General features: G+C 53.2%; 1 protein-coding gene across 14 annotated transcripts in view; it reads right to left on the bottom strand.

Moving 5' to 3' along the window:
- Positions 1–8,819, bottom strand: part of LGALS12 (galectin 12) — a 22,098-nt gene extending 13,279 nt beyond the window's left edge. For 6 of the 14 annotated variants that reach the window (XR_001887432.1, XM_017882669.1, XM_017882670.1 and 3 more), the window contains exons 1-7: positions 8,510–8,750; positions 6,239–6,327; positions 5,889–6,102; positions 4,984–5,103; positions 4,378–4,416; positions 3,774–3,800; positions 3,042–3,130 (exon numbers count right to left, since the gene is read on the bottom strand). Coding sequence is in view for 12 of the 14 variants with exons in the window: in XM_017882669.1 (XP_017738158.1) it covers positions 3,042–3,130; positions 3,774–3,800; positions 4,378–4,416; positions 4,984–5,103; positions 5,889–6,102; positions 6,239–6,327; positions 8,510–8,695 (764 nt within the window). In the remaining 2 variants the exon portion in view is untranslated. The other 8 variants (XR_001887433.1, XM_017882678.1, XM_017882679.1 and 5 more) reach the window with 6 other exon arrangements.
- Between the last annotated feature and the right edge of the window lie 1,705 nt (positions 8,820–10,524).

Here is a 10,524-nt window from a genome sequence, read left to right as displayed (position 1 = left end):
AGAGTCTCGCTCTGTCGCCCTGGCTGGAGTGCAGTGGCCGGATCTCAGCTCACTGCAAGCTCCGCCTCCCGGGTTTACGCCATTCTTCTGCCTCAGCCTCCCGAGTAGCTGGGACTACAGGCGCCCGCCAACTCGCCCAGCTAGTTTTTTGTATTTTTTAGTAGAGACGGGGTTTCGCCGTGTTAGCTAGGTTGGTCTCGATCTCCTGACCTCGCGATCCACCCGTCTCGGCCTCCCAAAGTGCTGGGATTACAGGCTTGAGCCACCGCGCCCGGCCTATTTTAGTTTTTTGAGACGGAGTCTTGCTCTGTCACCCAGGCTGGAGTGCAGTGGCACAATCTTGGCTCACTGCAACCTCCGCCTCCCGGGTTCAAGTGATTCTCCTGCCTCAGCCTCCCGAGTAGCTGGGATTACAGGTGTGCACCACCACGCCCAGCTAATTTTTGTATTTTTAATAGAGACGGGGTTTCACTATGTTGGCCAGGATGGTCTTGATCTCTTGACCTCATGATCCACCCACCTCAGCCTCCCAAAGTGCTGGGATTACAGGTGGGAGCCACTGTGCCTGGCCCAGATTATTTTTATCTCTTGGGAACTTCCAAAGTCTCCTTCTTTGAAGCACTATGCCAGAGAAGGCTGCATCCCGACAAGATGCAGAGCAGGTAAGGTAGGGGAAAAGGCCGCCCTGGACAGGCCTTTCAGGGACTACTGGTAGATCCTCACAGGAGGAGGTCCCGTAAGTTTCCAGCTTTGGGAAGGAGGTGGCCAGGACTCAATTTTGGAAAGAAGCTTGGAAGGCAGGAACCCTGCAGAGTGGACTGCGTGGAGCCTCCAGCCCAACTATGGCTCCCCCTACCCTGTCCTGCCAGACAACGCTTTGTCTTCCCCTGGCCTGCGAACTCTTGGTGAGGAGGCCTCAGTGTCTCCCTACTTCACCTCCATGCAGCTCAGCTCACCAGATCACTGGATAATCATGAATCACTAGATGCCCACTAGATCACTGAATAATCACAAATCACCAGATGCCCAGTGAAGCTCTGTGGAAGCTCTTTGAGGCTGCAGTCATACACTCCCACTCAGTGAGGAGGAAGGAAGGGATGAGGTGGAGAAAGAGGGATAGATTTTCACTGCAGATGAATCCTGCGCCCTCCATCTCTTACTCCCTCTGCCCCATTCAAGCCATCGGTTGCCTTCATAAAATAGCAGCAGCTGCATTCTCTGCAGCCTCGCTAAGTACCAGGTGCTGTGCTAAATCTTCGTGTTGGTGGATCTCAGCTGAACTGGTATATAGGAATGTTTTGTCTGGTCCATAGTATTCTTCAACTTTAATACAATATTCAAAAATTGGGAGAGTTTGTATAAAAGACGGCTTCTATTTTCGCTTTAAAAATAGTCAGAAGATCTGGCGTGACTGGGTGTATGGAAATACTCCTTCCCCTTCACCACCTTCCCAGCTGGGTTCCTCACTATTTATGAGACTTGTCTGGCTTCCGAGGACACATGCATTCATGGCCCTTGGGAAAGGGCAGTTACTTGCTGACTATGTCACTAGTAACCTTGTGACTTTGAGCTACGATATGAACCTGGTCTCATGCCTCCAAGTTTTGTGGGAAGAAGTGTTGGTTCCATCCCTGAGTACTTTTCATTTTCCCTAGCAGGTTGGAGTTATCGTTCGCCTTTTTCTGGCAGGGAAACTCAGACTCAGAGAGGTTCAGTGACTGGCCCACGACTGCACCGTTTATAAGAGACAAAACCAGGAATCCAACTCAGCCGTGCCTGTCTTTGGAGGCTCAGGCCACTGAGTGCTGGGCTTCATGCCTGCCCAGGAATTCACAGGCATGATTGAGAGCGTGCAGGGTAAGGGTTTTTTTGTTGTTGTTTTTTTGAGACGGAGTCTCGCTCTGTCACCCAGGCTGGAATGTAGTGGCTGGATCTCAGCTCACTGCAAGCTCCGCCTGCCGGGTTTATGCCATTCTCCTGCCTCAGCCTCCCGAGTAGCTGGGACTACAGGCGCCCGCCACCTTGCCCGGCTAGTTTTTTGTATTTTTTAGTAGAGACGGGGTTTCACCGTGTTAGCCAGGATGGCCTTGATCTCCTGACCTCGTGATCCGCCCGTCTCGGCCTCCCAAAGTGCTGGGATTACAGGCTTCAGCCACCGCGCCCGGCCAGGGTAAGGGTTTAGTGAGGTCAGTGACTTAAAAATAAAAACAAAATTAAGTAAGAAGGCCAGGCACGGTGGCTCCCGCCTGTAATCCATGTCATTTCACTCCAGCCTGGGGGACAAGAGCGAGACTGTTTCAAAAAAAAAAAATTGAACTCCTGGCCTCATGATCCGCCCACCTCGGCTTCCCAAAGTACTGGGATTATAGGCATGAGCCACCACGCCCGGTCTATCATCTCCTTGTTACAGACAGGGAAACAGAGGCACGGAGAGGAAAAGTATCTGCCCTAAGGTTGCACAGGTAGTAGGTGTCCTGAGCACATGCCAACCCAGGCATTCGGGCCCAGATGCATTTCCTCGAGGCAGGCTGGCCAGTGGCTCTTGTCTAACTGGATTGCAGCCACAGGTCTGGATTTGAACCACCATGTAGGAGAAGTAGTGTCCACATAGTCATTGTGTCCCTCCAAGTCCTGGCTTCCAAATACCAGTCCTCTTCTCTGGGGCAGTCTGGCTGTATCTTTTGAACCACACATTGTGTTACCATGGGAAGCTACATGTTTGCTCTGGGCCTCAGCCTGCATCTACAAAGGGCCTTTCCTGGGGCCCCTTTCCTAGGACCTGGGACAAGAGGCTAGGCCTGACTACATGTACCAGCAGGAATGATGCTCCCAGCACTGGGGCTGTTGGTCCCAGTCCCAGCCTGACCTTCACAAGCTCTGCCAAATTGGGCCACTTCTCCTTTCTGCTCCTCTGTTACCTCATCTGTAAAATGGGGATTAAATGGTGGGGCTAGGAGATTAAAAGAGATGATGTTTTATAGAGCACATGACTGTCACAGAGAGGCTGCTCCCTCCACTCCACTTACATGCTGGATACTTACTGCTTTGGCTCTTGCAAGACCAGTGCCCGCACTATGATGACCTGCCCGGGCCAGAGACCCTGGGGAAGAGCCTGTGAGCAGGGCACCTCCTGAAGGAACGAGGGAGGTATTGAGAAGTTGACTCTCGGGGGTGTTGGGGAGAACCACCCACCCCCGGGGGCCAGGGGAGCACCCGGGCAGGCATGTTCTGCCCAGACCTGCAGCCAGGAGGCGCTGCTTATTTGTTTAGCACCTGGCCTCCTGTACGCTGTTCCTGCTGAACATTTTCCCTGGCCCCTCCAGACTGAGCTTGGCCTCTCTGTGTCCCGACCACCATGTCCTTCTCCCTTCACTGCATCCTGAACTGTAATGACCATCTAGTGGTCTGTCCCCCACCAGCTTGTGAGCAACTGGATGGCTGGGACCAGCTTGTTCCTCTATCCTAGAGCCTGGCACTGGGCCTGGCACAGAGAAGTGTCAAGTAACAATGTTCAGAATAAGTGGAGAAAAGGTCAAATGAAGCTGGAGCCTCAGCCTGAAGCTGCCCAGCCCTCCCGCAGCCTGCAGCTTGCTATAAAGGAAGGGGAAATCCTGGGGCTGAGGGTGTCAACTTCCTGGCCTACCCACAGCCTGCAGTTTTCTATAAAGGAAGTGGAAATCCTGGGGCTGGGGATTTCCCACCAGGAGGAGCTCATTAGCTGCTTACCCAGACTCGCCCCCAGCCCTGATGGAGCGGGAGGGAGGTTCACTCACCAGCCTGGGGCTCATCAGCAGGAAAGGCTGTCAGGGAAAGAAGGAGAGAACACAAGGCCATGTGGTGTTTGCTCAGGAAAAGAGAACCTCTTGTTATTCTGACAAATTGGGAATCTTTGGGGCTTGTCTCTCTCACAGTAGCAGGTGAGTTATTGGAGCCCCAGTGGGATCCTCTGGACTTCAGAGGTTCACCACCCCTGGAATAATAGGGAAGAATGGGGTGGAGGATCTGTCATCCACTCCCTGTATGGCCTTGAGCAGTACATGGGCCTCATCTCCCCTTCTGTCCTGCTAGGCCAACCCCAGCCACCTCGCAGGAGTGGTTTGAGAAATGAGCGTTTCAACTAAGGCCTCTCCTGCTAGGAATATAGGGTCTTGCCCTCTCTGCATGCAGTGCACCCCCATTCATCTTCCCAAGCTGGGCCTGGAGAGGGGCTGGGAGAGGCAAATCCAGGCCCTACAGAGACTGAAGCAGAACCAGCTGTGTCCATGGCAACCGTAGCAGTGAGGAAAGGGGCAGCTGGGCCTTGTGTAATGGGAGCAGCCGTACAGAAGGGCGGATCGGCTGGTGTGGCTGCTCAGACCTTGCTCACAAGAGACTCACGTGTCCAGCTGGGTACTCTCTGCTGCCCTCCACAAATGGCTGTTCAGAAAGACAGAAAAGTATCAGCAGCATTTAGGACCACTGCAGTCCCCCACCTATGCCTGGGAGATGGGCAGAGCCCTGGCTTTGGCCTTTAGAGCTCATGTTCCCATTCAGCTGGTCAGTGGTGGCTTCTTGCTGGCATTTTGAACATCCCAATTCCTAGGCCCCACCTTGTACTTACCAAATCAGAATCTCTCGTGGCAAGCCCCAGAAATCTGGGCTTTGATAAGCCCATCAGGTGGGAATGATAAAGCCAGCTGCCACCTGTTTCAGCCCGTGTGCCAAATCATTCCTGGGCGTTGCTTCTCAGTGTTAACCAGACCCACACTGGGTACAGGCTCCTGCCTGTAGCTCCTGGCCTCTCTTCCTGCCATCACCTTCTCTTCCCCCTCAGCCCACTCACACCTGAAACCTCAGTGGACTCCCTCCACCTTGGCTATTACTGGTACACAGGGCCTCTGCCCTCTCTCAGTCTAGGGTAGAGGAAGGGGTCCCAGGCCTGTCCAGGAGTCAGGGGAAATTAGACACTGCCATTGCCCAGGCCTTGGTCCTAAGGAAACTTACACTGATGTTCAGGAATCCAACAGCCTCTACCAGGATGTCACCAAATATGCCCAGCGTGTCTACATGAGACAGTGGGAGCCGGTAGCGGAAGTGGAGAAAGTGCTGTCCGTTCACACTCACCTGGAGAGACAGACAGAGGCTGGCTTATCAGCAGCTAATGTTCATTGAGTTCATAACAACGTCCCAGGCATTGCCAAGCACTTTTCCCTCAATTTCCCTCTCTTAACTTCATACCAACTCTATGAGGTAGGTACATTTTACAGAGCCTTGGGTGGCTTAAGGAATCTTCCAAAGGTTGCAGAGGTGGCCTGGAGATCAAGGCACCTTCAACGCTCCCTCTACCCCACAGAGGCCCCTCACTGTGCTTTCTCAGCAGCCCAAAGAATCATCTTCACTCCATTTACGTGAGGAAACTGAGGCTCAAGAGGCTCCCCTCCCGCCAGCTGCCCTGTCTCCTGGAGAAGTCTGAAGATCCCATCATGTTTCTGGCAGGAGCTCACATTAGAAGTCAAAACCTTGAGGTCAGGTTCTCTCTCCCTCTTCCCTGGCACTGTGGCTGTAAGATGGGGATAATGAAGGTACCTACCTAATGGGGTTATTGTGAGGATTCAATGAGCAGATACCCTTAAAGGGCTTAGAACAGTTCCTGGTATACAGCAGGTGCTCTCTAAGTGCTGGCCATGACTATGACAGCAGTGCCTTCTTTGGAGCCAGGCACTGTAGAGCTTTCTTACTGTCATGTAGGCCCAGGGCAGCCTGGAACTGGGCATGGCAGCTTCTTGGTCCTCTTGGTACTTAACCACTACCAATGACACTCAACACCGCATCGTGGGGAGTCTGGCTAAGGGAAGGAAGGGTACAAGGACACAAATTCTAGACCACCCAATGCCCATCCCTTCCTTCACCTTCACTTCCTCATTCCCAAAGAGAAAGAGGATGAGGAAGCTGGAGCCTTTCTGCAGGGCCAGGTGGGGCCACCGGGCCTCCCTTTGCCAGCGTCCACCATGCAGAGTGTTGCAGATGACGTGGGGCTTGGTGGTATGGAAACGAGGGTTGAAGTGGAAGGCGATATCTGGCCGGGGACACAGGCTGCAGCCACACTGGAAGTCCACCTGAAACCTACTGGGAGGTGAGCCTCTCGAAGTGCAGTTCTGACCAGAGACCCACAGAGATCCCAGAGGCAAGGAGGGGCCCTCCAGCTTGATGCCTCTAGGACTGAGCTCCAGCACCCCCTGGGCCACCTCCCCCACCTTACCTGTGTGCATCTAGAGGGACCACTGCTTGCAGCATGACCATCTTGCCTGCATGCAGGCCTCCAAAAATTGTCGTGACATAAGGAACCACCTGAACAAGAAGAGAAACTCATCCATGCAGGGTTGGAGAAAGGGCTTAGGAACCTCTATGTCAGGGGAGTGGGAGGAAAGGAGCAGAATAAAACTCAACTTTTCCTCCCCAAACAGAAAATTCCTTAGAGGTAAAAATCAGTGTTCACTGAAATATTTTCTTCCACCTAATCCCCTTTCCTGGACCTTCATACAGCAAAGCCACATTACACCAGAGAAGTCAAATTCAGCTCCCTTGCCAAATTCAGCACCAGCCAGCTGCCTTTCCCCAGCTCCTAGGGCACAACAGGCTGCAGTGACCCCAGGGACGCTTGCCATCCACTAGATGCCACCCTGGTCCCCAGAAGCCTGGTACTGGGACTTTCTGAGGACTGTTTAGTGGCTGGAGACTAGGAACTGGGAAGCAAGAAGAATGGACAAGTTAGGAACTGACAGCTAACTCTGAAATGGCCTTCCCAGGCTCACCTTTCCCCAAGTAGAAGTTTCCTGGGCTGGGCTCTGTGGCTTATGCCTGTAATCTCAGCACTCTGGGAGGCTGAGGCAGGCAGATCAACTTGAGATCAGGAGTTCGAGACCAGCCTGGCCAACATGGTGAAACCATCTCTACTAAAAATGCAAAAATTAGCTGGCAGTGGTGGCATGCACCTGTCATCCCAGCTACTCAGGAGGCTGAGGCAGGAGAATTTCTCGAGCCTGGGAGGCAGAGGTTGCAGCGAGCTGAGATCACGCATGCCACTGTACTCCAGGCTGGGAGAAAAAGCAAGACTCAGTCTCAAAAAAAAAAAAAAAAAAAGAAGTTACCTGGCCTTCCTAAAATACATTACACACTTTTACAACTTCCTGCCTTTTCTGGGCTGTTCCTCCTGTCTCTTTTCACCCTGACTCTTTTTCCAAGCATCATCTACTTGGGTTCCTGGATTATTCCTTTCTTCCCCAGAGCTCCCAGGGCAGTTTGCTCATGTGGCTGGCTTGGCCCTTGGCTTAGAGGGTCTGGTTGGCTGTTTTCCCTAGGAGTTTATAAGCCCTTCAAAACTGAAGCTTTATCTTTCCCTCCTGTAGGCTCAGTGCCTCGCCTGGCGCCATGAGGGCTCTGCATAGATGTGTTCGGAATGTGTGAGCAGGACGGCAGGTACATACCAGTGGTATCACAAGATAGGCCTTCCTGTGTTGCTCTCTAACTCCCAGCAACCTTTAGGAACCCAAACCACCTAGAAAAACCTGAAACCCACCAGGATGGCCCTCCAGGTGGGAACTCGCAGCCTCTAAAGCAAGGAGCTGCCGTAACCTGGGCAGCTGCTTCTGCCCATTCCTCAGGCACCTGAGAAGCATGGGAGGGAGGCTTGGGATGCCATCCTGGCAAGCTCAGCTGGTTCAGCAGTTGATCACTTCCCATTCCCAGGCTCCCTCCAGGCTTGTAATTAACTGAGAGGACGCAGCTGTCATGGGAGGGGAGGGCCAAGTAAGAGAAAGTGATAATTAATGCTCATTAGTAGAGGGTGTCTGCTGGGAATTCAGCCTCCTGTAAATCATTGCCTGGCTTCAGAAAACCTCTTGGGCACTGACTGAGCAAGAGGAGGAAGAGAGAAACCCCCCGCAACCCCCATCCCTGAGTGGAAATTCCCACCCGACCCTTCCTTCCAAGCTGGGGATGAGACTCTCCTTACTAAGTAATCAGCATCCCCCCAACAATCCTACCCACACCCTCATCCTCCTAGCATCCTTTACAGTAGGGGCAGAGCACTGCGACTCCAGGCTTCACCACTTTCAAAATGCAGCAACCCTGGAAGCCTAGCAGTCATTTACACCCAAGTGGGAATTAGCAGTCAGCCACTTTGCTTAGCTCAGGAGGGCCTTCCAGAACCCAGGGCAGGTGCTTGGGAGAAGCAGAGCCAAAGACTGAGGTCCTCTCCACCCCACCACCCAGGAGTCTGGGCCCAGTTGGAAGGGAAGAGCCCAGAGAATGAGGAGGTTCCACATTACAGTGACAACTCACTGGGTGGAAGACTGGCGGTTGCAGAATGAAGCTGTCAGGAATTGGGTCCAGTTTTTCTTCAGGTGACATGAGGGTGGGGCAACTCCAACTGTAGATCCTCCTTCCGGGAGCCCTGCCCCCACTGGGCTGACTCACCTGTCCCAGCCAGGTCTTAAATGCCTCGTGCAGCTCTCCCAGCTGTTAGTCTCACCTGCGCCCTGCAGGGTCTTAATGCTGTCTGGAGCAGCCCTGGGAGGGCAGTGGGTGACCTCCAGGCTCCACACCAGCCCCACTCCCAGCGGTATAAGGTAGAGCTCTGACGGAGGGGGGAACGGGGATGGGGGCGGTGGTGGTGGCTGTCGACAGAACTCCGTTTCCGGGGGAGGAGGACTGGCATTAACCAACTAACTACCCACTCCGGGTCTGCAGCATGTGGCCACTGCAGAGGGAAGCCAGACGCTGGCTCCTGTGGGGTCAGCGAGGGTTTGTGGTTTCCAGCTCGAGACCTCATTGGGTCAGAGGAAGGGGAGGTGGTACGTGTGTTTAGGTTCCAGAAACAGCCCCACCCCCAGCTCCCTGGACAGCCTTGGGTGACTTCCCATTCCTTCCTCCCTTCACCACAAAGGGTTTTATCTCTTCCCCTCAATTTCTTTCTTTCTTTCTTTCTTTCTTTTTTTGAGATGGAGTCTTGCTCTGTTGCCAGACTGCAGTGCAGTGGCACAATCTCGGCTCACTGCAACCTCTGCCTCCTGGGTTCAAGCAATTCTCCTACCTCATCCTCCCTAGGACTACAGGTGTGCGCCACCACACCCAGCTAATTTTTGTATTTTTAGTAAAGACTGAGTTTCACCATGTTGGCCAGGATGGTCTCCATCTCCCGACCTCGTGATCTGCCTGCCTCGGCCTCCCAAAGTGCTGGGATTACAGGTGTGCGCCACCGCACCCAGCTAATTTTTGTATTTTTAGTAAAGACTGAGTTTCACCATGTTGGCCAGGATGGTCTCCATCTCCCGACCTCGTGATCTGCCTGCCTCGGCCTCCCAAAGTGCTGGGATTACAGGTGTGCGCCACCGCGCCCGGCCTCTTCCCCCATTTTCTTGTCCCTTCCTCCACTCTTCTTCCTTTTCCAAGTTTTACAGCCCCCTGAGGCTCCATATCAGCGTCAGCCTGAAATGCTGGGGCCCAGCTGGGCTCACAAGAAAGTAGAATGAGGGAAGGAGAAAAAAGCAGAACCCCTTAAGCTCGGAAAGGGCAGCACAAGAAGCACAGAACTGCACAGGAAGGAGACTTGAGACTTGCATTCTTCTTCAGCCTCTCGTCTCATGTGCTGTGTGCCCTTGGAAAAGTCACTTCCCATCTCTGGGCCATCCTTTGTTCATCCGTACATGGAGAAAGCGACCATAGCAGCATGTCCCACAGGGAGGCCTGTGTCTGGGGGTGGGCCCAAATATCTGCATTTTACTAGAGTCCTTCCAGTTCTGGCTCAAATCCCAAAAAGGCTTTCCCTTTAAAAAGAAGCACAACCTCTCAACTTTATCCTGAGTTAGGAGGTTCTGGGATCTGACCCATAGCGTCAGACTTGGCAGCAGGGGAATTCCTGGACTGGGCCCAGGCTGGGCAAAGGCTCAAGCACATGGGGTGCTGAGGGCAGAGGACGGAGGGAGAGTGCATGAAGGGTCCTGGGATAAGGTGTCTTAGCCAGTGCTACCTAAGCTGTGGTCTGCAAGCCACCAGCATCAGCCTCACCTGGAAACTTGTTAAAAATGCAAGTTTCGGGTCCCTACCCCAGACCGACTGAGGAGCACTCTCTGGAAGCTGGGCCCAGGAATCTGCATTTTACCAGGCCCGCCAGGTGATTCTGATGCACTTTAGTTTGAGAAGCATTGACGTAGGATGGAACTGGAAGGGCTTTGGGTGCGGAGCTGAGTTTGTTCAGATGTTGCCGAGTAGGTGGAGCTGGGTGACTTAAGGGGCTTATTCGGGGGAAATTCAGTCAGATGTGCTCAGGAAGGGTGCTCTGCATACACAGTGAGAGGAAGCCGGGGCTGGAGGGGCCAGTTCGTGGAAGAAAAGAGTCAAATTCCGAAATAGTTGAAGAGATTCATTCTGAGGCAAATATGAGTGACCAATGGCCTGTGACACAGCCCCAGGAGATCCTGAGAACGTGTGCTCAGGGTTATTGGGCTACATCTTGGTTTTATACATTTTAGGGAGACATGAGACATC

This window comes from Rhinopithecus bieti, unplaced genomic scaffold, assembly GCF_001698545.2.
Source record: "Rhinopithecus bieti isolate Rb0 unplaced genomic scaffold, ASM169854v2 scaffold_13271, whole genome shotgun sequence".
NCBI lineage: Eukaryota > Metazoa > Chordata > Mammalia > Primates > Cercopithecidae > Rhinopithecus > Rhinopithecus bieti.
The sequence above is the reverse complement of the archived record's forward strand: the minus strand, read 5'-3'. Positions and strand labels throughout refer to the sequence as shown.